The sequence below is a fragment of the Hyperolius riggenbachi genome, chromosome 6 (genome assembly GCF_040937935.1).
Source record: "Hyperolius riggenbachi isolate aHypRig1 chromosome 6, aHypRig1.pri, whole genome shotgun sequence".
Taxonomy (NCBI): Eukaryota; Metazoa; Chordata; class Amphibia; order Anura; family Hyperoliidae; genus Hyperolius; species Hyperolius riggenbachi.
Genome location: NC_090651.1, coordinates 116,267,497 through 116,294,111, shown reverse-complemented (window position 1 = coordinate 116,294,111; position 26,615 = coordinate 116,267,497). Strand labels below are relative to the sequence as shown.

Below are 26,615 nucleotides of genomic sequence, written 5' to 3'. Positions count from 1 at the left end.
TTAAGACATGGTAGGGAGATTAGACTAGGACTATTGTAGGGATTAGATTGTTAAAAGAACTGTAAAATGTTAGTTCTATGAATGTAGAATATTAACTACTGTTCTGTTCTTTTGCAGAGCATTAAACAGTCTAAGGCTTCAGATGTAGCATCCAAAAAATTGCCCCCCAAAAAGACCATTGCAAAGAAGGCCAGTGCTGACCCGACCTTAAAGCCTATTGGCACCTGCCTTGCAGGGAACACCTGTAATTGTTATGGAAAAGAACAGATATGTGTAGTTTGCCTTCGGAGGTAATGTATTAATTACTATAAGCAGAAGTTTTTAGCAAATTTAGAACCTCATTTGCATTACACACCTGAAGTTGGTATAGAAAAGCTCTGGGGGGCTCATACAGTGTAATCTCGTTATAGTAAACTGTGATGAAACTTTGGGTATAGTAAACTAAATGTACAGGACCCAGCCAAACACTATTATAACAGCAAAAAACAAAGCAAGCGCTCACCAACATGGGCTGCATCTGAATGACTCATCACCTCATATGCACCGTTTATATAGCTCAAATACACACTCAGCAATCAGACAGATGCAAAACATATGCATAACTAAATACTTACCATGCAAAACAGTGGGCGCTGCTAGCCTGGTAGTTACAGAACTATGGAAACAAATAAAGGTAGAAGGCTGCGCATCCCTGAGCCAATACTGTACAAATGAATGGTTAATCGCTATGGCGCACATCGCCCCTCCTGGACTGAAATGTGCGCCCGCATCCAAACAATGCAAGTCTAGGGAGAAAGTTTACCTTCCATTATAGTTTTGCATGCAAAATTACAATATACTGGACACCTGCACCAACGTTGAGGTAAATCTCCAGAGCAGGTGTCCTACCTACACTGTCTAAACTAAATTAAAAGCAAATGTCTTTACCCTGGGAGCAGCTACGCTACAATGTGTAACTTACATTCAATACAGACAGCAAAAAACAAAGCAAGCGCTCACCAACATGGGCTGCATCTGAATGACTCATCACCTCATATGCACCGCTTATATAGCTCAAATACACACTCAGCAATCAGACAGATGCAAAACATATGCCTAACTAAATACTTACCATGCAAAACAGGATAGAACAATGGGCGCTGCTAGCCTGGTAGTTACAGAACAGAGTCATTCAGATGCAGCCCATGTTGGTGAGCGCTTGCTTTGTCTGTATTGAATGTAAGTTACACATTGTAGCGTAGCTGCTCCGAGAGTAAAGACATTTGCTTTCAATTTAATTTAGATAGTGTAGGACACCTGCTCTGGAGATTTACCTCAACGTTGGTGCAGGTGTCCAGTATATTGTAATTTTGCATGCAAAACTATAATGGAAGCTAAACTTTCTCCATAGATTTGCAATGTTTGGATGCGGGCGCACATTTCAGTCCAGGAGGGGCGGTGTGCGCCATAGCTATTAACCATTCATTTGTACAGTATTGGGTGAGGGATGCGCAGCCTTCTACCTTTGTTTCCAAAACACTATTATAAGTATATGGGACTAGGTGCCCAAAAATAGGTAATTATAATAAACACAAACTGCGCCTGCCCGGAAAAGCTGCACTTCAATAGATGAAAATGTCACAATACAAATTCGGTGTAGTCAGTAGCAGATACTTGGATCGAGTATTCGCTATCACAGGGCCTTGGATACAGTCTATATTGGTGTGACAGCGCTCCTCTTCCTTTCTACAATTTAAACAGAAATAGACAACCGCACATAGTGCATTACTGCATCACAGATTTCAAATCCCCCAAAAGTGCATGCGTGCTCAAAAGTGCTTCACTCGTGATCTCTGCACCCCTTCACATTAGCAGCTCACCAGATTGACACCACCTCACATTCCAGGTGGGTCTAATGCTTAGCCTTAGAGCGGCCAACTCCAATAACAGTTTCCACAATGCTTTTTTCCACAGTCGGATATTCCGCGTTTAATAGTTCCACATGTAAAAAATAGTATAAAAAGATACATAGCGTAAAACAATTTTGATAAAAAGTTATGGCCTGCGCAGTTTCACTGCACTCACGTATGTAGGAGGATATCAGGCATCACGGGCATCACAGCCCAACAGTAGGTCTCCTCTGCTAGCGGTACCGGCGTCCCGATTTCCGCTCCTCGTGGCAGCCTCTCTCCTCACCATCCGCGTCTCATCTAAAGCCCAGTGACGTCAGCGCTCCTGGTCACGCCCTACGCGTTTCGTCCTGTAGACCCTCGAGTAGGGGCAGGGGGGGCCCCTGGTGCTTGATAGGGAGGAACACTTTAGTCACCTCCAAAAAATTCCCCCAAAATCCCCCGAACTGGAGGGCAAACTGTATGGCATTGGGATGAGGGAAGGAGAAACTAACCCATTTGATCACGAGTGAAGCACTTTTGAGCACGCATGCACTTTTGGGGGATTTGAAATCTGTGATGCAGTAATGCACTATGTGCCAAAAATAGGTAATGAAATAAAAAATAATGGGGAGGGAGGCATTTTTACCACTCCAGATGTAAGAACCCAAACCACAAAGTAAATGTAGAAAGATTAAATTATTTATTCAGCACAATTAAAAGGACAACACGTTTCATGGGTATCAACCTGCTTCTTCAGGGCAATACAAGTGCCTTTAAAATATGGTCACAAGCATGAACACCAGAAAAGAATTTCTGGCATCCATGCTTGTGACCATATTTTAAAGGCCCTATGTCTTGGGAGCAGTGGCTCTGCTTGTATGGCCACCTTAAAGTGAACCTGAAGCCAAAATTTCAGCAAAACTTAGATACTTGCCACAGAAGGAATTATCTACATGGTCCTCAGGCATCCTTTTCAACCTTCGCTGTTCCAGTGCCGGGACCCTCTGAACATATTCGACAAGCCTTGTTAAATATGTTCCTGCAACTGCGCTTGTACACAGACATGAGCGCAACCAGCAAGCCGCGGTGGGGTAGTTCTTCTTCACAGGTTAGCCTTAAGACATATTTGGTATGAAGATTTGTTATGCAGCCTGGTTTAAAAAGAGAATTTCATAAACAGAATATTTTGGTATACTGTATAAATTTGCTAACTAACCAAAATATCTGCTGTTCCTGCACAGAGCCAAGCAGATAGCTTCAAGAGCTGGTACACCTGGTTTTCGTGCTCCAGAAGTCTTAATGAAGTGCCCCAATCAAACTCCTGGTAACTATTGTTCATGTCTTATTTGCTTATTATAAAATAAACCCAGCTGTACCATCTGTTATGGTGTGGGGAGCGGATTCACTCACACAGCTTTGATGTAAAGGCAACTGCACCTTAAAGGAAACCCGAGGTGACATGAGATAGACTTGTGTATGTACAGTGTATAGCACACAAATAACTATGCTGTGTTCCTTTTTTTCCTTTCTCTGTCTGAAAGAGTTAAATATCAGGCATGTAAGTGGCTCACTCAGTCCTGACTCAGACAGGAAGTGACTACAGTGTGACCCTCACTGATAAGAAATTCCAACTATAAAACACGTTCCTAGCAGAAAATGGCTTCTGAGAGCAGGAAAAAGATAAAAAGGAGAATTTTTTTTATCAGTGAAGGTCACACTGTAGTCACTTCCTGACTGAGTCAGCCACTTACATGCCTGATATTTAACTCTTTCAGACAGAAAAAGAACACAGCATAGTTATTTGTGTGCTTGACACTGTACATACCCATGTCTATCTCATCATGTCACATGTCACTTCGGGTATCCTTTAACCACTTGCCGACCGCACACTCATACCGTGCGGCGGCAAAGTGGTAGCTAGAGGACCAGCGATGCAACTGTGCGTCGCCAGGTGCCTCCCTAATTAATCAGGAAAGGCCGCTCGCGCGAGCGGCCGTTTCCTGTTAGATCACGGAGCGGGTCTCCGTGAATAGCCTGCGAGCCGCTGATTGCGGCTCGCAGACTAAATGTAAACGTAGGAGACATTTGTCTCCTTTGTTTACATTGTACGGCGCTGCTGCGCAGCAGCGCCGTAAGGCAGATCGGCGATCCCCGGCCAATCAGCGGCTGGGGATCGCCGCCATGTGACAGGGGACAGCCTGTCACTGGCTGCACAGGACGGATAGCGTCCTGTGCAGCCCCGATCACCTGGGATGAGCAGGTAGGAGAGGGAGGGGGGAATTTCGCCGCGGAGGGGGGCTTTGAGGTGCCCCCCCCCGCAACATGCCAGCCCACCGGATCGATAAGACCCCCCCTGCACATCATCCCCATAGGGGGGAAATGGGGGGGCGATCTGATCGCTCTGCATGAAACATGATCTGTGCTGGGGGCTGCAGAGCCCACCCAGCACAGATCACAAAAAATAACGCTGGTCCTTAAGGGGGGGTAAAGGGTGGGTCTTTAAGTGGTTAAAGGGGAACTGAAGAGAGAGGTATATGGAGGCTGTCATGTTTATTTCCTTTTAATCAATACCAGTTGCCTGGCAGCCCTGCTGGTCTATTTCTCTGCAGTAGTATCTGATTAAAACCAGAAACAAGCATGCAGCTAGTCTTGTCAGATCAGACTTATAAGTCTGAACCACTTAAACACCTGATCTGCTGCATGCTTGTTTAGGGGCTATGGCTAATAGTATTAGGGGCAGGGGATCAGCAGGGCTGCCAGGCAACTGGTATTGTCTAAAAGGAAATAAACATGACAGCCTCCATATACCTCTCTCTTCAGTTCCCCTTTAAAGAGGGCGGCTGGATAGTGTACTGGTTAGACACCACCTCTGACAGGGGAGACCAGAGTTTGAATCCTGGCTGCAGTTAGTTACCTATCCAGTAAGGAGTCCTTGGACAAGACTTGCTAATGCTCTAGGGTGGCCTATTGAGCGCACTCTTAGTGGCTGCAGCTCTCAAGCACAGACACGAAAAACGTGCTAGTCTGATGTCCTTAAAGGAGCACTATGGCGAACTATGCTGGGTGGGAGAAATATCTCTGTAAATGACGTGTGTGTGTGTGTGTGTGTGTAAAAAAAATAAAAAAAACTAGTTTACAGAGATATTTCTCCCACACAGTATGGGTATGTGTAAAAATACACCCTAAAACACATTATACTATTTCTCCTGAGTATGGCGATACCACATGTGTGACACTTTTTTGCAGCGTAGGTGCGCTAAGGGGCCCAAAGTCCTATGAGCACCTTTAGGCTTTACAGGGGTGCTTACAATTTAGCACCCCCAAAATGCCAGGACAGTAAACACACCCCACAAATGACCCCATTTTGGAAAGTAGACATCCCAAAGTATTCAGAGAGGGGCATGGTGAGTCCATGGCAGATTTTTTTGGCACAAGTTAGCAGAAATGGAAAATTTATTTTATTTTTTTGGTCACAGTGTCATTTTCCGCTAACTTGTGACAAAAAAATAAAATCTTCTATGAACTCACCATGCCTCTTAGTGAATACTTTGGGATGTCTTCTTTCCAAAATGGGGTCATTTGCGGGGTATTTGTACTATCCTGGAATTCTAGCACCTCATGAAACATGACAGGTGCTCAGAAAAGTCAGAGATGCTTCAAACTGGGGAAATTCACTTTTTGCACCATAGTTTGTAAACGCTGTAACTTTTACCCAAACAAAAAAAAATCCAATAAGATTCTATTTGATCAAAGACATGTAGCACAATAAATTTAGACAAAAATGTATATAGAAATGTTACTTTATTTAAAAAATGTCAGCACTTAAAGTTAAACAAATATTTTTTTTGACAAAATTCATGTCTTTTTTGATAAATATAATAAAAACTAAGTCACAGCAGCAATCAAATAGCACCAAAAGTAAGCTGTATTAGTGACAAGAAAAGGAGGTAAAATTAATTTAGATAGTACGTTGTATGACCGAGCAATAAGCCGTTAAAGCTGCAGTGGTCTGAATGGAAAAAGTGTCTGGTCCTTAAAGAGAACCTGTACTGAGTAAAAATATTTAAAATAAACACATGAGGTAACTTCAAATGAACATTGCATAGTTACCTTACCATCAGTTCCTCTCAGAAGCTCACCATTTTCTGCTGACAATAATCCCTTCCAGTTCTGACAATATTTTGTCAGATCTGAAATATATCAGTTGCTGTCAGTAAAATATCAGTTGCTGTCAGTTATAGCTGAGAGGAAAACTGATGTACCAGGTAATGTCCATGTTTCCCTATGGCTCAAGTGGGCGATGTTAGTTTAACTGTGTGCTGACCAGAAAGCTGTTATGGGTAATGGCCATTTTCAAAATGGAGGACGGAAAATTCTCTTGATCACAGTGAACAAATAGGACGCGGGACAGGAGAAAGACACTGAGGAGTAGACTACATGGAAGGTAAGTATGACTTGTGTATGTTTATTTTGACTTTTAATTTCCAGTTCAGGTTTTCTTTAAGGGGTTTTAAAGAGAACCTGTACTGAGTAAAATTATTTAAAATAAACACATGAGGTAACTTCAAATGAACATTACATAGTCACCTTGCCATCAGTTCCTCTCAGAAGCTCACCATTTTCTTCTTACAGTGAACCCTTCCAGTTCTGACAACATTTTGTCAGAACTGAAATATATCAGTTGCTGTCAGTTACACCTGAGAGGAGAACTGATGTGTCCATGTTTCCCTATGGCTCAAGTGGGCGATGTTACAGTTTAACTGTGTGCTGACCAGAAAGCTGTTATGGTGTACTGGCTATTTTCAAAATGGAGGACGGAGAATTCCATTGATCACAGTGGACAAACAGGACACAGGAGAGGAAAAATAGATTGAGGAGTAGACTACACAGGAGGTAAGTATGACTTGTGTATGTTTATTTTGACTTTTAATTTTCAGTTCAGGTTTTCTTTAAGGCTGCAGTCCTTAAATGGTTAATAAAAAAAAAATTGTAGCTATTTTTTTTTTGTATGGTCACACTATTGCATCACAAATCTGGAATAAGTGTTGAGTACCCAGAACAATGATACTGTAACTGGTGTGCTTTTCTGCTCCTCCTCAGAGCACATATGGCTGAGAGCTTGGCTGCTCCAGTGATATGTTGTAGTTAGTTATTGACCATGAGAGACCACATTCATACTTTTTTACCAGAGTATCTTTCAGATTCCTAAGTGCAGATTATACCTTTCTGGCTTCTCTTGTGATTCATGCCTGGACTTGGTCTAAAGCAAACCTGAACTAAAACTCTTATTCAATTGGTCTCTCCTTTGCTATCTCCTACATGCATAAATAACATGGTTTTATGAATGTGTGTCATTTAACCTTACTGGACAGAGCTGCAGAATATACTGGCTGCTTCCCTCTGCCCGCTCCTACACATTCCGTATATCATCCCTCCATAGTGGTAGAACTCATCACCAGCCTGGCAACTGTGATCATGTTACCAAGTCGACATAAGTATGTTGCTTTATTTTATCTGTTGCATTTTGTTTCCTAAGATGGCAGTACATTAGCCACTTGAGGACCTAGGGCTTTCTACCCCTTAAGGACCGGCCACTTTTTTTCCATTCAGACCACTGCAGCTTTCACGGTTTATTGCTCGCTCATACAACCTACCACCTAAATGAATTTTGGCTCCTTTTCTTGTCACTAATAAAGCTTTTTTTTGGTGCTATTTGATTGCTCCTGCGATTTTTACTTTTTATTATATTCATCAAAAAAGACATGAATTTTGGCAAAAAAATGATTTTTTTAACTTTCTGTGCTGACAGTTTTCAAATAAAGTAAAATTTCTGTATACATGCAGCGCGAAAAATGTGGACATACATGTTTTTGATAAAAAAAAAACCCCATTCAGCGTATATTTATTGGTTTGGGTAAAAGTTATAGCATTTACAAACTATGGTGCAAAAAGTGAATTTTCCCATTTTCAAGCATCTATGACTTTTCTGACCCCCTGTCATGTTTCATGAGGGGCTAGAATTCCAGGATAGTATAAATACCCCCCAAATGACCCCATTTTGGAAAGAAGACATCCCAAAGTATTCACTGAGAGGCATAGTGAGTTCATAGAAGATATTTTTTGTCACAAGTAAGCGGAAAATGACACTTTGTGACAAAAAAAAAAGGTTTCTATTACAAAAAAAATGAAATCTGCCACGGGCTCACCATGCCCCTCTCTGAATACCTTGAAGGGTCTACTTTCCAAAATGGGGTCATTTGTGGGGTGTGTTTACTGTCCTGACATTTTGGGGGGTGCTAAATTGTAAGCACCCCTGTAAAGCCTAAAGGTGCTCATTGGACTTTGGACCCCGTAGCGCAGTTAGGCTGCAAAAAAGTGCCACACATGTGGTATTGCCGTACTCAGGAGAAGTAGTATAATGTGTATTTTTACACATACCCATGCTGGGTGGGAGAAATATCTCTGTAAATGACAATTTGTTAATTTTTTTTACACACAATTGTCCATTTACAGAGTTATTTCTCCCACCCAGCATGGGTATGTGTAAAAATACACCCCAAAACACATTGTACTACTTCTCCCGAGTACGGCAATACCACATGTGTGGCACTTTTTTGCACCCTAACTGCGCTAAAGGGCCCAAAGTCCAATGAGTACCTTTAGGATTTCACAGGTCATTTTGCGGAATTTGATTTCCAGACTACTCCTTGCGGTTTAGGGCCCCTAAAATGCCAGGGCAGTATAGGAACCCCACAAATGACCCCATTTTAGAAAGAAGACACCCCAAGGTATTACGTTAGGAGTATGGTGAGTTCATAGAAGATTTTTTTTTTTGTCACAAGTTAGTGGAAAATGACACTTTGTGAAAAAAACAATAAAAATCAATTTTCCGCTAACTTTTGACAAAAAATAAAATCTTCTATGAATTCGCCATACTCCTAACGGAATACCTTGGGGTGTCTTCTTTCTAAAATGGGGTCATTTGTGGGGTTCCTATACTGCCCTGGCATTTTAGGGGCCCTAAGCCGTGAGGAGTAGTCTGGAAATCAAATTCCGCAAAATGACCTGTGAAATCCTAAAGGTACTCATTGGACTTTGGGCCCTTTAGCGCAGTTAGGGTGCAAAAAAGTGCCACACGTGGTATCGCCGTACTCGGGAGAAGTAGTACAATGTGTTTTGGGGTGTATTTTTACACATACCCATGCTGGGTGGGAGAAATAACTCTGTAAATGGACAATTGTGTGTAAAAAAATCAAAAGATTGTCATTTACAGAGGTATTTCTCCCACCCAGCATGGGTATGTGTAAAAATACACCCCAAAACACATTGTACTACTTCTCCCGAGTACGGCGATACCACGTGTGGCACTTTTTTGCACCCTAACTGCGCTAAAGGGCCCAAAGTCCAATGAGTACCTTTAGGCTTTACAGGGGTGCTCACAATTTAGCACCCCGCCCACTTGCCAGGACAGTTAACAAACCCCACAAATGACCCCATTTTGGAAAGAATACACAACAAGGTATTCCATGAGGGTAATGGTGAGGTCATTGAAAATTTTATTTTTTGTCACAAGTAAACGGAAAATGAACTCACCGTGCACCTCACATAATACTTTAGGGTGTCCTCTTTCCAAAATGGGGTCATTTGTGAAGTCTGTCCTGGCATTTTAGGGTCTCTGCAATCATTACATGTATGGCCAGTATTAGGAGTTTCTGCTATACTCCTTATATTGGGTATACGGGTAATGCACTCTGGGCTGAAAGGAAAAATGAACGGCAAACATACCTTGCTCCACATCAATGGCAGATCTTCCTCCACATCAATGGCAGTGATAACCTCAGGAGAGAGACACCCCGTGCCACCCTGCACTCAGGGTGAGCCACCAACTTATGTGACTGGGCCTCAGAACTTTAGTATACAGCATTATGCCTGTAGGATACAGCAATATGCCTGCCAATAGAGATGACTCTGTGTGGCATTAAAGCATCATCATAGGCCCAAATCACATATAAACCGGGGGTGTCCACACTCAAGGGAAATTCAAACATGCCGTCTTATATCGCCAACCCAGGACAGATCAGCAATATCAAGCATGGAAACCGATCCTTCTTCCGACTTTTATGCTTACCCGTTTGGTTTTCAAGCTTACCTCTCCTCTCCCTGCGACAATGTGCGAAAGACCACTGAGTGTGTGCCTACTCCTGTGTCTGGAGTTCCCTAGGTTCTAATAGTGTACCTGCTCGTGGTACCTCTCAAAACACTCCCCTACGCATAGGCCAGGGTGGTCAGGACATTTGGGACAATAAACGGTGTCAGTCCTTCTTCTAGCACTGCTGCAGACACGACAACGTTTTCTTCGGATGCGTTGACCTGGGGTACTCTGAATCTGATAGGCGTAATGCCTTCCATGCAATCGGCTAGTTGCATCTGGGGGGGGGGGACCCTGACACCTCCTGGATACAGGATGTCCAGAATGATCTGTTCCTGAAATTGAAGGAAAGATCCAGTTCTCCCAGCCTTACTGTAGAGAACAAAGCTGTTGTATACTGCCAATTGAATCAGATAAAAAGACACTTTCTTATACCAGCGTCTTGTTTTCCGGGTAACTAAATAGGGCGCTAACCTCTGGTCATTGAAGTCCACCCCTCCCATGTTGACATTATATTCGTGGACGACAAGGGGCTTTTCAATGACCGCAGTTGCCCGTTGAATTTGGACTGTCGTGTCTGTGTGAATGGTGGACAGAAAGTAAACGTCCCTCTTGTCCCTCCATTTCACTGCGAGCAGGTCTTCAGTACGCAAGGCGGCCCTCTGCCCCCGTTCAAGTTTGGTGGTAACGAGCCGTTGGGGGAAGCCCTGGCGACTAGGCCGCGCAGTGCCACAGCATCGGATTCCTTCTAACTTTAAGTGCTGAAAGAGGGCCACACTTGTGTAATAATTGTCCACAAAAAGATGGTACCCCTTCCGGAACAAGGGTGACACCAAGTCCCACACAACCTTTCCACTGCTCCCCAGGTAGTCAGGGCATCCGACCGGCTCCAATTTTGAGTCTTTTCCCTCATAGACCCTAAAACGACATGTATAGCCTGTGGCCCTTTCACAGAGCTTATACAGTTTCACCCCATACCGGGCGCGCTTGCTTGGGATGTACTGTTTGATGCCAACGCGCCTGGTAAAGCGTAAGAGGGACTTGTCTACGCAGATGTTCTGTTCAGGGATATAAGCATCTGCAAATGTTGATGACAGGTGGTCTATGAGGGGCCGAATTTTGTGGAGCAGGGTGGCCCTTTTCATGACAGGTTTCGTCGTCGTTGAAGTGCAGGAAGCGCAGGATGGACTCAAATCGTGTCCTGGACATGGCAGCAGGGTACAAGGGAACATGATTTACTGGGTTCGTAGACCAATACGACCGCAGTACATTCTGTTTCATTAGTCCCAAGTGAAGGATAAGGGCCAAAAAGATTTTAATGTCGGAAACTTGGACTGGTTTCCACCGGAAAGGCTGGGCATACATGCTCTCCGGGTGCTCGGTGATGAATTGTGTGGCTTTACGGTTGGTCTCAACCACAATTAAGTCCAAGAGAACCTGGGTGATGAACAGCTGCAAAAAGTCTAGAGCCGTTCCTAGATGAGCTGTCGCCACCTGGACTCCAGACTGGGCGGTGAAAGGGGGCACTACGGGTGCGGCGGAATCAGGGGATTGCCAATCTGGTTGTGCCAGCACCTCTGGGAGTCTATGGGTACTACGGGCCCGTCTTCTTCTTGGTGGCTGCGACGGGGGTACTACTGCACTTGCCACCGTACCAGTTTCAACTTCCATGCTGACGCTCACCACTTCGCCAGGGTCTACAGAAGTACTGGTACCAAGTCCAGGAGATGCTGCGCTGCTGGTGCTTGCCTCACCAAGAAAACTATCAACAGCGCTAGCACCACCCTGCTGCCCTTGAGGCGGATCCTGCGCCACCTGCGGTCTAACGACTTGGGGTCTGGTACGCCTGGCTCTAGCCGGGACCAAAGCCTCGTCATCACTTTCGGTCAGGGAACCACTGCTTTCTACAGGTTCAAATTCGGACCCGGAAGATTCGACGGATGATTCTTCCCAAAAGAACTCATCCAACTGGTCCATGTACCTGTATACCTCGTCATCGGAAAGCCCCCTTCTTGCCATTGTGGATTGCTAAATTTATAGGGTTTTCCTCCGAGACTACCCAGAAAAAAAGAGCACCTACCTAGCAAAAAGGGAGTATTTGAGAGGTATTGGGGTTGGTGGGAAGTGGGGTCTCAGAGGCAATCAAACAATCACGGGACAATCAAATACAATTACAGCACAATCGACTCCAATCACAGCACAAGCAAATCTGATGCACTCGGAAGGTGGTGGTTGGAAGTGGTGGGGGGGAGGGTGGGGTTGGGTGTGGTGGGGGGGAGGGTGGGGTTGGGTGTGGCGGGAAGTGGGGTCTCAGGCAATCAAACAATCACGGGGCAATCGAAGCCGATCATGGGACAATCAAATACAATTACAGCACAATCGAATCCAATCACAGCACAATCAAATCTGATGCACTCGGAAGGTGATGGGGGGAGGGTGGGGTTGGGTGTGGCAGGAAGTGGGGTCTCACAGGCAATCAAGCAATCACGGGACAATCGAAGCCGATCACGGGACAATCAAATACAATTACAGCACAATCTAATACAATCGCAGCACAAGCAAATCTGATGCACTCGGAAGGTGGTGGTTGGAGGTGGTGGGGGGGGAGGGTGGGGTTGGGTGTGGCGGGAAGTGGGGTCTCAGAGGCAATCAAACAATCATGGGACAATCGAAGCCGATCACGGGACAATCAAATACAATTACAGCACAATCGAATACAATCGCAGCACAAGCAAATCTGATGCATTTGGAAGGTGGTGGTTGGAGGTGGTGGGTGGGGGGAGGGTGGGGTTGGGTGTGGCAGGAAGTGGGGTCTCAGAGGCAATCAAACAATCACGGGGCAATCGAAGCCGATCACGGGACAATCAAATACAATTACAGCACAATCGAATACAATCACAGCACAAGCAAATCTAATGCACTCGGAAGGTGATTGGGGGAGGGTGGGGTTGGGTGTGGCGGGAAGTGGGGTCTCAGAGGCAATCAAACAATCACGGGACAATCCAAGCAGATCACGGGACAATCAAATACAATCGCAGCACAATCAAATACAAGCGCAGCACAATCGATACAATCAAAGCACAGTCAAATACAATGCACTTGGACGGTAATTAGGGGGGGGGGGCCTGAGGGCGATTTGAGGGGGTGGGGGGTTGATCAGGAGCCCGCACGGGGCAGACTGAGTCCTGATCTGATGAGAGGCAGACACAGGGGTTACTGATCGCAGATCAGTTAGTGATTGCTGGGTAAACAAAGAGCAGGGGATGTAATCAGGAGGGGGGTATGAGGGCAATCGAGGGCCTGGGCAGGTGATCGGTTACCCCCGCGGGGCAGTTAGGGTCTGCTCTGATGGGTGGGGGTGCTGAGGGGTGATGGACAGGTGATAGACAGGTGATCAGAGGGGGATCAGGGGGTAAGGTAGCTGTATACAGATGTATACAGTATACAGGGGGGTAGTCTGGGATGGGGTCTGGGGGTGATCTAAAGGTAGGGGGGGGATCAGGGGTGACTAGGAGGCAGTTAGGGACCTAAACTAAGGGGCAGCGTCGCTAGTTAGTGGCAGGTGGGGGGGCGGGGGTTTTGCAAGGGTGCTAGGCAGGGGTCTGCTGCGGTGATCAGGGGGGGAATGAGGCCTGGGGTGGGAGATCAGGGGGGCTGTAGGTCAAAAAAACACGTGTGCTGTAGTACTCACAAAAGGCTTCCTCCTCGCTGGTGGTCTCTGCAACAATGAAACCACGAGGCGAGGAGGAAGCACGTATAAGGCACTTTGTTTACCTAACAAAGTGCCTTATACATTCTGATTGGCCCCATGCACGGATTCCTCCGCTCGCCGGCGCTGCTAAGTGGCCGGCGAGCGGAGACAAAATGCCGGGCTTCCGACTCCCGGCGGAGGATCGCGTCACTGATGACGCGATCGCTCCGCCCATGACCCTACAAGGACCGCCGCCTTTGGGCATGAGCTGGTCCTTGTGGGGTCCACTTCCCGGCCGCCTCTGTGCGTTAGGCGGTCGGGAAGTGGTTAGGCTTAAAAACAAAATCTAAAAGATCCCCCAATTTAAATAAACAGCCATCAGGGAGAATCCATGGTTATTTGTGATTCTTCAGAGCAGGTGATTTCAGCACCAGAGAACTTGGTATCTGTCCTAAAGTGGTCTGGTGGGAGGAGATTATCAGGGGGAGGAGGAGGAGTGCATTGAGTAGTGAATCCACTTTCGGCCAGCATAAATATTGTTAAGTAGGAAAGAGAACATGCATCATTTGGAGAACATCTGGAATATAATGACCTCCAGACTTGTAATAGTAAAATTTGATTCATTTGCTTTTTGGAAACTTTTATGTAAATGTTTAGACTTTTAGCTTGTTTACTTGTAGAAGCCAGCTGTCATGAAGTAAACAAGTTTCTATGCAGCACAATGCATGTGTGCTGCAATGCGTGTGAAAGTAATGCAATCTTATTTATAGGAGTCTAATTTAGCTTGTCTACATCCCAGCATAAAGCATAGTCAAAGCTGAACAATGAACATGTTTATTTTAACATGCATTTAAAGTGTACCTGAGGTGGCATAAAATTAAAACCTGCAAAGTCTTCCCACATCCTCCTGGCCCCCACTGTTCCTGTGTGGATCCCCAGGAAATATCAGACAAGAGCTTGGCCGCGCTCGCACCCTCCCCCTTTCCTTCCCACTTTTCATTGGCTTCTGACCCTGTGATCAATGTGAGCTGATCATAATCGTGACCACAGCTTGTTTTTAAAGAAAACGTCTCTGGTCATTAAGAGGCCAGAGACACAAAGTATGCAAGTGATTAAATTGCTGCATTTGGGAAATAGATTTCCACTGCACCAGTCAATAACTCAACTCAATTCCTTGTCTGCTATCTACAATATCTCAATATGGACCAAGGCATCGGAGGCTGCTGTACTCGTGCTAGATTCATTAGTTAGATCACTTTGGCTGCATCAAAAAGGGCGAAAAACTGTCAACCTGCGCATGATTGTAGACAACCTCGTTCTGCAACTGACAAAAATGAAACCGCTTAAGTGGATGTGCTTAATCTGTATTAAAATATCTGTGAAATACCACATTAGTAACTTTTCATTTACCATGGTATTTTGCAGATATTTTTGTTTACAAGCATGTTTACTGAACAGAATGCCATCAATTATATATAAATTCACACCAAAGAGGAATACATGGCATACATGAAGAACCTATTTAGATGACCAACAAATGGACATAAAGTAACAACAAAACAAAATTGCTCCAAACATGCAGTTCACAAAATGCTGACATAATATGCAGTGGACTGATACAGATATATAGGAGGTCACAGGGACCTATAGGTAGACCATTCTGTCCAATCAAATTGGTATTTTTTTTACTACAGTAGTAGATGATGTGGCTTGGGCCAACCTATCTGTATCCATAAGCAGATTCACTCTGTTCAAATTGCAGGAAGGGAAGGGTGGGTGACTTCCATTTATATGTGATAACTCATTGGGCAGCCAGTGGACACTGAGAGTAAAGTCTCCTAAATGCACTAGGGACTTGTGCAGCATTGGCATATAAGAGGGCCTGAAGTGCAAGACACAGAGACAATGATCTCTTTCGTAAAGGACAACTGTAGCAAGAAGGTTATGGGGGCTGCAACATTTATTTAGTTTTAAGTAAAAACAATTTGCCTGGCTGTCCTGCTGATCCTCTGCCTCTAAGACTTTTAGCCACAGACCCTGAACAAGCATATGCAGATCAAGTGTTTCTGACATTATCAGATCTGGCAAGATTAGCTGCATACGTGTTTCTAGTGTGATTCAGACACTACTGCATCCAAGTAGATCAGCAGGGCTGCCAGGCAACTGGTATTGTTTAAAAGGAAATAAATATGGCAGCCTCCCTCTTGCTACAGTTGTCCTTTAAAGGAAAGGTTCAGGGAGGGTGGGTAAAAAATAAAAATCAATTTCCACTTACCTGGGGCTTCCTCCAGCCCGTGGCAGGCAGGAGGTGCCCTCGCCGCCGCTCCGCAGGCTCCCGGTGGTCTTCGGTGGCCGACCCGACCTGGCCAGGCCGGCTGCCAGGTCGGGCTCTTCTGCGCTCCAAGGCCCGGAACTTCTGCGTCCCACGCCGGCGCGCTGACGTCATCGGACGTCCTCCGGGCTCTACTGCGCATGCGCAGTAGTTCTGCGCCTACGCAGTAGAGCCCGGAGGACGTCCGATGACGTCAGAGCGCCGGCGTGAGACGCAGAAGTTCCGGGCCTTGGAGCGCAGAAGAGCCCGACCTGGCAGCCGGCCTGGCCAGGTCGGGTCGGCCACCGGAGACCACCGGGAGCCTGCGGAGCGGCGGCAAGGGCACCTCCTGCCTGCCACGGGCTGGAGGAAGCCCCAGGTAAGTGGAAATTGATTTTTATTTTTTACCCACCCTCCCTGAACCTTCCCTTTAAAGACATTCCAAACTCACGTCCAGAATTGTGCTATAGTACATTAACAAAAGACATGCAGGAGACTGACTGCCTGCAACACCACAACCCTAAAAACAAGGGGTGGTGGGTTGAAAATATCCTATGCAATTTCAAGAGTATTATACCATCTTGTCATAAGCTTAAATTGGTATGAAACCCAGTATTTCTTTTTTGCTCTAAAATATTTACAACATAAAATCTACTAACAAAACATTGTAGCAGAACACCATTTAAAAGTTTAGCAGAGCTCTGCTTCAATGGAAAGCTTCAGAGGAGGTGATAACATTATCTTTTGTTTACATTCCTTTGCTACAATTAGTATACATTCCTAGCTGTGTTGTAGCAGAGAGCTGAGATGTGATTACTAAATAGATTTTAATATATAAATACAGCAGCTATGCAGTAAAATGCAGTGACCGCTTTTAGAGCAGATAAACTGTACTTTGGGAACTTGTAATTTGTAAACAGACAACTTGTGCTCAAAAGCAAATATGGTAACAGTATGGGGAATAACAAGTAGGAAAATGCATTTTTATTAAATGTTATGTCATAATTTTATCCCACTTTAATAGCAGTCTCTGCCATTTTTAAAAGGATTAGGAAGACCTCTCCTTCCCTATTCCATAGTAGTCTATTGTTTATTGGAGAGTGCTGCCCCCAGCTCACACTCCTAGTCCTGCAAGTATTTAGGCTTTGGGTCGGCCAAAGCCAACATCATATCCTCATAGAGAAAATTATCCTTTTACCCAAGAAGCTGCCTCAACAAACAAAGAGGGGGCAGCCGACCCCCCCATTCCCCTCCTGTGGAGAAAGTGCAGTATTTACAGGTATCTAAAGTACTCAGATCTCGGAATATCCTTATTCAATTTCAACTGTTGTAACGGAATAAAATTAACTAAACCATATCTTTGCAAAGTGCATATCATTAGCACTCCACCTCTCAAAAGAGCCAGGATCCTCAAATGCAGGGGCAAAATCAGGATGACCAGTCGAGAGTATACAGAACAGGTAGGCAGGCAGGAGACAGTGACGGTGCATGTTTCCATAAAGATAGACTATAGGAGAATACTTTGTTACAACTTATCAAGAATCATGTAAGATTCTTCCCAGAGGGCAACAGAGATAAGAGGTTATAAGGGCCCAGGGATTCGCTCTCAAAGCAAACCCAGAGGGGGCAATCACTTGTGGCATACCAACTAGTAAGCTGGGCGAACTAGGATGCAAGATAATAGTGCCCAACCCACCCATGCATCTAGGCTGTTAAAGATATTTACCCAGGAGGAGGGTCTGTTCCATACAAATTTCAGGATATGACTTTGAACAGAATAGATCTAGACACAGGTATTGGTAGAACACGAGATATCCTGAGTCTCAGCAGGAGGGTCCTTTTTATAGGCAGTCATCTTTCCCATCCATGAGACCTTATACGTGATCCATTCCCTGAGAGAACCCAGAATAGTAGCAAACAAATAGGGGAATTGTTGAAGGTTTCCATAGGATGAGTTAAGATTAATCCCCAGATATGGTTTGTCCAATGACCAATCAAAATTGAAGTTAACCTGGTAGACCTTGTATACCTGCGGAGGGAAGTTAATAGGCATTTTTTTTTTTTTACTTGAGTGTTAATTTTCAGGCTGGATAATTCAGCAAAAGTACTGAACAGGTTAGGCATGTGAGAGGCTGGGTAACAAATGAGCAGCAGCATCTACATACAATATCATTTTATAGGCACGAGAACCCTTCTTATAACCTATAATGTTCAGGTTGGACTTAAAGTAAACCAGAGACCAAAGGATAGAAAGAATCGATACTTAGACATGCCTATGGGGGCTGGAGGAAGCTGAAGGTAAGTATTGATTTTTTCTATTCTTTGGTCTCTCTGGTACACTTTAATGGTCCCACCAGAGGTTCAATCATGAGAGAAAATATCAGTGGGACAGCAGTCACCCCTGACTGGTAACTTTTTACATAACAATTGGTAGAGAATAAGCCCCTGGGATCCTCATCACAGTCTGCTGAGAGTAGTAAAGGGATTTAATGAACCCTAAAACGGGGTCAGGAATACCAGCATGTTGTAGAGATGCGTACATATTGGCTCAAAGCACTGAATCAAATGCCTTGATCTGGTCGAAACTCAGCAGAATTAAACGTTCACCTGTTATCCATTTGTCTTGTATAATAATGGCCAGGCATGTATTGTCAGTTGGCTGTCTCCCAGTTAAGAATCCTGTTTGAGAGGAGGAAACCAGGGAGCGAATTACTAAATTTAAACTGGGGCCAGGATTTTGGCCAGAAGCTTAGTATCATTGTTAAGTGAACACAGTGAATCCAGCGCAGGAGACTTGGGCGCACAGGGAGTAACTTCGGTGCCGTCAGAAGACAGAGCTGAAGTTACTTTTACAACACAATAATTAGGCTTCCAGCAATTGCTGAAAGCGGAATTATTTCATTCCCCACCATCCATGGCGGCCTGGAGAGGGGAATAGTATTAAACACGGCCGGGACTTGTGCAGCAGCAGGATAAGCCATATACCGGCTGTATCCTGCGCCCAAGTCTCTGGCGAGGATTCCTCTCGTACGCTTGTTGAGGACTGAGATTGGTTTGTAGGTTGTGTATGGTTTGTTTGGGGATGAGAGACATAATAGAAAGAAGCATCTCACTTGTAAATGGATTACGAGCCAATACCTGATTAAAAAGCTCCTTCCGACGTGGATGACTAAAAGTCTGTGTACTACATCAGCCACGGGGCTTGAGTTTTTCAGGGAATGAATGGCTGCCCTAAGTTTATCATGTGATCATCAGTTATGGGTCTACCCACAGTCTCAACCTGGTCCATGGTCAACAGGGCAGGAGCAAGGATCCCACTTTTAATAAGGTCAGGAGAGGGAGAGGTATTGGCGGTATATAGACTCTAGTAAAAGGCCTCAAACAGTTTATCAACTTAAGTTGGGTGGGAGAGATGACAACCCCTCGGGACCCTGAGCCTGTATACATGGGACCAACACTTCTCCGTGTCTTCAAGAAGCAGGTCTTGAGACAGGTGAGACCTCTGGTCGCCATTTTGAGATGTCATGCTGACAGAGGGCCCAAGTAAAATCGTCTCTTACAAATTGATGAGCCAGGGAGGATTTTTTTTTTCTCTCCTCGACATGCACAAACTGTTTATTCAGTTGTGGCAAAGTATTTGAAGAAATTTTACAGTGTTATAGCCCCGGAAGTTGCGGCATTCCTCACAGGCATGTGCCCCTATTTCAGATATTTTAATAAATATCAAGCACTTCAGATTTTGGGTTTATTTCCACTAGGATCTGCAACTTTGTTCTGCTGCCCGAATCGCTTAGCCATGCCGGACTATTGGGGTACCTGCTGCTGAAATCTGCAGCATGCTGTTTAGATCCATACTGCAGTGCGATTTGGAAGGCAAGTCTTTAAAGAGCGTGTTTTTCCGCCCCACTCGCATGTGTGGAAAACGCCGTGAATCTGCAAATATTGAATACAGGCCTTAAAAGTCTAAATTAACTGTTAGGGTGAATGGAATGCTGGCTCTGAGTTGATATTCTTGCAGCAGCATTATTTAGACCATGTAGCAGAAACTGCCCCTGTTGGTGAAGGAATGCTGTGGGTTGTTTTGGACAAACGTTTTTATTTTTCCCTTTTTGAATCCTCTTTAAAAATGTGAAATACACCAGTGTATTTGTTTTACTTGTTTATAGATATGCCCTTTCCTCTTCTGCATTATTGTGCGTCTTTTTTTTTTTTTTTTTTTTTTTTCCTGGCCTTCAAAAGGATTCATAAACTCAGAGGTCTGTTCTAATTCTCTTCTCTATCACAGCTCTTGACATATGGTCAGCAGGCATCATCTTCCTCTCCCTGCTCAGTGGGAGAAATTATTTCTTCAATGGTGATGACGATATGAATGCTCTGGCACAAATTATATCCATCCGTGGCACACAGGAGACTATTAAAGCTGCTAAACAGTTTGGTAAGCATTCAATGGACATCTTATTTTAGAACAAGGCCTGTGCAGCTGCTGTAGCACATTCGTAGTCGTATCATTTTAGTTTGTTGACAGATTGTACTGTATAAGCTTGTTATAATTAATTCAGGTATAGTAAACATTTGGGTACAGTAAACTACCTCTCTAAGTCCCAGCCAATCTCCATTATAAGTGTATGGGAGCAACACCTGGTATAGTAAACGCTGTTATAATAAAACTTCTGTTATAGTAAAAATGTTTTTTGGCCTTTACGTGACGCTGACTCTGGAAATAGTAAAAAGTGGGCGGTGCATGCATTGTATGCCAGTGTGAAACCCATGGTCTGCTGCTCTCTCCAGGCCAGTTGTGAGTTGATGCCTGATAACAACATTTGTAAGACAAGAAGGAAGGCACTGGATATACAGTACTGTAAAAATAAGCAGCCTGGGGAAAATGAGTAATAATGTGAATGTAAAAAAAAGAGCATGCAGCATTACCACTTCCACTTTGCAGTCACCAATAAAAGTATCGTCACAATCCTCCCATGGGTTTGTAAGCACTCCCAGGCATCTCTTCTGATGCTAATCCTGGTAGTGTGTGGAGCGCAGTACAGGCTACTTTCACTTGTAGCACAGACCAGAGCGGGTCTATTTGCTGCAAAACTGGCAGTGGAGAGGAATGTGAAGTCCTGTCTGTGGATGTATTGGAGCCACTCTCATATCATGAATGTTTGAATTTTAAAGAGAGGGTTCATGATTGAGGCAAGTGTGAGCAGAAAGTTTTGCAGGACACGTGCTGCAAGTCCTTCCTGCAGAGGTATCGGAGCCACTAACAGAAAGCAAGTGGCTACCTTTATTCAGTGATGGCTGACATTTTTAACCTTCCCAGCGTTCAATTTCCCCAGGATTTCTGTGCAAACAGTGATAAAATTTATTTTTAAAACTTTTTTTTCCCTGTAACTTGCCAAAATGTGTCAAGCAAGGGTCTAGTATACAGTGCAGGAGAGTATTGATGTGTATGCATGTTTATACTGTTCACAGCATGTTTTTTTGAACGGACATTTCTGTCCATACCGCTAGGGAGGTTAAGGAGCCCTGGTTTTGTACCAGCAATTTGTCCAGCCTGGCTATGCAGCCTTAAGGTCTATTTATCCTTATAGTCCACCAAATGTGCAAGTGCTTTTACTGTACCTCCAATGGGAGGACAGAGTTGCTCCTTTGCAACAGAGAATGTACCAGGTCAAAATTTTGCAATTTTTGTCTCCATACTCAAATATTCTCTGAGCCATATAAAAGGTTTCCCACACTTCCTGTCCACGTGAGATTCTCAGAACAGAAAATATCTCCATTAGTGAAGGCAAAATTGAAAGGGTTAGAACCTCTGTAAGGTTTTTACACTCTGCTCAAAGCTTAAAAAAAATAAGACGAGTTCCTTTTCAAAACAAACCTGAGTACCGTAATACAAAGTGGTCATTGGGAATAATATTAGTAAGAGACTACCTTCTGTGTGTCAGTGCTCTGCAGTGTAGGAATGCAGGCTGCTGAGATCTGGGGAAAGGAAGGAGGAGCTGTAAAGTTTCCCTGCTGTCAGGCAAGCCATCCATCCATCATAAATTGAGAGGCTTCAGAGGTGATGGGGAAAGACAGTATTTGACCTTTTTACATGCTGAGTTGCCCAGCAAGCTAAGGGTGTTAGAGGCTGAAAGAAATCAAAAACCCTCTTTACTAAGCCTTCCCGTTCCTCTCATGGTCCACTCGTTCCAGGGCAGGATCCCCGTTCAAATCCCCTGGCACGGGAGTCTTTGGCAGTCTTCGAGAGCCCAACTGCTCCAAAAGACAGGTGACTCCGTACTGCGCATGCACAAGTGCATGAGAATGCACAGTATGGATCTGCCCATCTTTGGGAGTACTCGGGCTGTCAAAGCCTCCCACAGCGGCAGAGGGCAGTCTCCGACCCATCAGTCGAAGACTAATGGCCCATACTCATGGGCTACTTTTCTAGCATGTCGCTAGCACACTGGAGCGTGTGCGCGACAGTTCGGCGACAGCTCGTCGCCAGGTCCCTCCGCATACACGCGGAAGTGGGACTAGGGATGGCGACGGAAGCTGTCGCCGACATTCCTCCCCCCTGCCGGAAACTCAATGCTCCGGCTATTGGGTTGCTGTCGCTAGTCCGCATACACACACGGACTAGTGACAGTTGCGGCAGCAACTGTCGCCATGCGATTGACCACCGCCAATCGCCTGGCGATGGTTCGGGGTGTGCGCCTCATACTCACGGGCGACCTGTCGCCGCAACACGCGCGCGCCACGTGGTTGCGGTGACAATTGTAGCCCGTGAGTATGGGCCACAACGGGGAATTCAGTGCTGAAACGTGGAGACTGTGAAAGTAACTGGAAGGCTCTATAGCCTTCCCTCTCCTTAGGTGAGTGTCTGTTGTATTTTTTTGTTTTGTTTTTCCCTATAGCATCAGGAGCACTTTAAAACAGAAGGCATTTACAGTAATGCAGGTTGGAGTGAGCTCTGAGGTGTCCCACAATGCATCACCATGGTGGTTACTCAGGATTCAAATGAGGTTTAATTACAGCAGCTGAGCGACAGAGAATGAAAGGGTTATTTACCCATAAATCTGCTTCCTCCCCGTGCTTCATATAGATCCATGCGTCCTATTATTAGCGTTCCAAGCCCTGCTGCCGTCACTTCCTCCTTCCAGCTTAAAGGAAGAAGTGATGGCAGCGAGGCTTGGAACGCTAATAATAGGATGACCAATTTGTGCAGAAATCCACAGAATTCCAAAGGGTTCACATACTTTTTATTGCTACTGTATGTTGTAAGTAATGTTATCCTTTCAGAATTTGGCTAGGCGTGTATTATTGTGTGATGTAAAAACTAACCTTTCATTTGATTTCTTGAACTTTTCTATTCCCTACCCAGGTAAGACTGTGACTTGTAGCAAAGATATTCCTGCAAAAGATTTACGACAACTATGTGAAGGCCTGAGGCATGTTTGCATGGCCCCTGCCAATGGTAATGATGCAGCAGTCCGAGCGCACAGAGCAGAACTGCAGCTGCAAATAATGGAAAGCCAAGATTCGTGGTTTGTTGAGCAGACTGATGCTGCTCACAGTTTAAATAATCCACCCACTATTGGCATGGACCATCAGCATTTAAGTATGAAAGGTTGGGACCGCGTACCGGATGAAGCCTACCATCTACTAGACAGGCTGCTTGATATGAATCCAGCTACACGAATCACTGCAGAAGAAGCCGTTGCCCATCCACTCTTTAGTGATCTAGTATGAGTGTTTTGAGGCAGATGGACTAGAATAAATGAATTTTATGCAGTTTTACATATGTATAGATCAATTTTCTAATAAATTATTTTTCAGCTAAAGCGTTTACCATTTGTGGTTTTGAAAGCTGACAGACAACTTGTATAAAAGCTATTGATGCATTTATGTATGTTCGCTTACAAGCCTAGTGAACATATTTTGCAGCACATTAATAACCATTCTCAGTTCGAAAATGGAAGTTTTGTGCGTTGTTGTTTTTATACCTGGCTGATATTTCTACTACAGCTGAATACACCCATTATCCAGGACTTTCTAAAGTGCTTCTGTGTCAGTACTTAAATCTCAAGTTAATAGAAAAGGTGTTCTCTTTGGTGAACAATAAAGATTAGATTTACACTCGGTAGACACAGGTAGGGGCACATTTGGTGGTGACTATACAATTTGTGTTTTGATGGAAAAGCAATGCCAAAGAGGACAAGCCTAGATTTTAAGTAACTACTATATACTCTGTAAAAGTGCTGCCGAAGATGCCAGAGCTATGTAAATATACCTGTGCTGATACTTGGTGTTTACGGTGTACAGAAAATTGGAACTTCCTTTTGATAATCTTTTTATTGCTTTTTAAATGCATAAAGTGGACAAACCACAAACAAACCGTCAAGTGACAGTGCATAACATATAAATACTGCCTAAAGTCATATCAGAGTATTAATGACAACATTGTGAATCACAAAAAGAACATACCAAAAAATATAATGGGTACATAATACCATGGGACATATAATGGACTGTCCCAATATGGGAGGTGTATAAACCATAACAACCTGCAGACCAAAGCATAAGGAAAATTCAGCAAAGTAAATCGAGGGAATGCCAGAGGTATAGACTAAAAAGTCATGGATCTCATAAACTATCCATAATGCTAGGTGTAATATCTAAATTTGTGAAAGCTGAATTAACTCTTTAACCATGGGTTCCAAACCTTATAGAATTTAGCACCCAAACCCCCAGCCAACCAGGTCAACTTGTGCAAGAGAAGGGCAGAATTAAGTTCCTCTACCACCCACAGCAGGCTTAATTTATAGGTAAAAGATAACAGGTAGATTTAATTTATTCTTCATAAAGTTAGAGACTCTGAAGCCAAATAAAATCAATGCTTTTAACTTTTAATGTTAAGCACTATAGCTAGTGCTAAAACGCCGCATCCCCGTGGCAAACCGAGGGGTTTATACCCCCCAAATCCCCTGTGCTAACTGCGGGGAGCACTTCCTGATTGAGCTAATGAAAGCAGACCCCCCCTTCGGGGAGAGACTCGCCAGATCCTGCGGCCTCCTGGGCTCATTCTCGCCTTCGGCGTATTGGCCACCCCGCAGCCTCACCAGCAATCAGCTTTCAGATGCTTCTGGTCTGTGTGGGCAAAAGGCAAAAAAGGGGCCTCCTCATGGCGTAAAAGCGTTTAAGTCTATTAAAAAACTTTTACATAAAAACTTTAAAAGTAAAAAAACTTCACGACGTGAATATATCCACATGCACAGCCAGCCCCTTCAGCTCACAACATACCGCTATTACGGCGGTTTCATGGGATGCAGGGATCAATCTGCACTCAGCCAATGGCAAGGCACACACCTCTGCCGTCAAGCTCACTCACTTGCCCCGTGCAGTAACCCTCTGGCCGGAAAAAACAAAGCTGCCTCCCGCACATACAACCCTGCCGCGTCCGGTGGGTGCTGTGCGTACTAACGTCACTCCCTGGGAGTGACGTTAGTACGCACAGCACCCGCCGGATGCCTTGCCATTGACTGAGTGCCATTGGGTGTGTGCCTTGCCATTGGCTGAGTGCAGATTGATCCCTGCATCCCCAGAAACCGCCGTATTGCTGAGCGCGTATCCAATTGAATTTAGAACATTGACAGATGGTGCACACATCTAGGAAGAGCGCTCCCATCAATTACATTTGTCTTAAAAGGACTTGATTGTGGTTAATGCTTGTCTACTGGGATTATCCCTGATATTACTACTGTCAATAATCCATATATACGAGCACAGTATCTGGGTGCTCTTTATCAGTGACTTTCTGATTGAGGCAGAGCTTAGGGCTGTTGCTCTGCCTCTTTGCGTGTCAATCCCCGCTGATCGGCGCCTCTCCGCGGGCAGATTGATGGGAATGGAGGCAGAGCTGCAGTGCAAAGCTCTGCCTCCATTGGCAGCATAATCCACGACCAAGAAAGTTGTGGATTTTGCACAAGGGATTTGGGTGGTATAAACACCCCTTTTTGTCATGGGGATGCGGCGTTTTAGCACTAGCTATAGTGCTTAACATTCATAAAAGTTAAAAGCATTGATTTTATTTGGCTTCAGAGTTTTTTTAAGAACTTTATTCCAGAATGCTTGGATATGTGGGCAATGTACCATGTAAATGAATACCACATCTCCAGCAGAGTTCATTAATATCTTGTAATAATTTTAGATATTATAGGGGTAAAATACAATTAATTTAACCAGCGCAATTTAAATTTGTTTATCCCGGGAACATATTAGTGTCTTCATATAAGTCTCCTTGAAATTAGACCATTCCTCAGAAGAAATAACCTCTCCAACCATTTCTCCAACAGATTCCTTGCCCTGTGCATTCCATACATGTATTTAACAACTCGTCCTCCAGGATGGCCTATACAAGAGAGGAAGCCTGCTCCACCCCCAAAGGAAACACCCTCTAAATCAATTAGTCAGTCCCTATAAATCCTCCCCTGACTTGGTCTCCCCAGTTTTAGTGTGTTTCCCACCTGAAGGACACCTAGACATGAGGCAGGATAGTACCTGTAGATGTCCTGTCTCTGACAAGTTTTCTTTTTCTCTCCTTCCTCTTTTCTC

At 44.6% G+C, this 26,615-nt stretch overlaps 1 protein-coding gene across 1 annotated transcript in view; it reads left to right on the top strand.

Annotated features, from left to right (window-relative positions):
- Window positions 1-23,845, top strand: part of CDC7 (cell division cycle 7) — a 46,962-nt gene extending 23,117 nt beyond the window's left edge. Inside the window, exons 8-11 of the mRNA XM_068239823.1 lie at window positions 118-290; window positions 3,113-3,195; window positions 20,308-20,457; window positions 23,386-23,845. Of these exons, the coding sequence (XP_068095924.1) occupies window positions 118-290; window positions 3,113-3,195; window positions 20,308-20,457; window positions 23,386-23,753 (774 nt within the window). The 3' untranslated portion in view covers window positions 23,754-23,845. The remainder of the gene's footprint in view (window positions 1-117; window positions 291-3,112; window positions 3,196-20,307; window positions 20,458-23,385) is intronic.
- The last annotated feature ends 2,770 nt before the right edge of the window (window positions 23,846-26,615 follow it).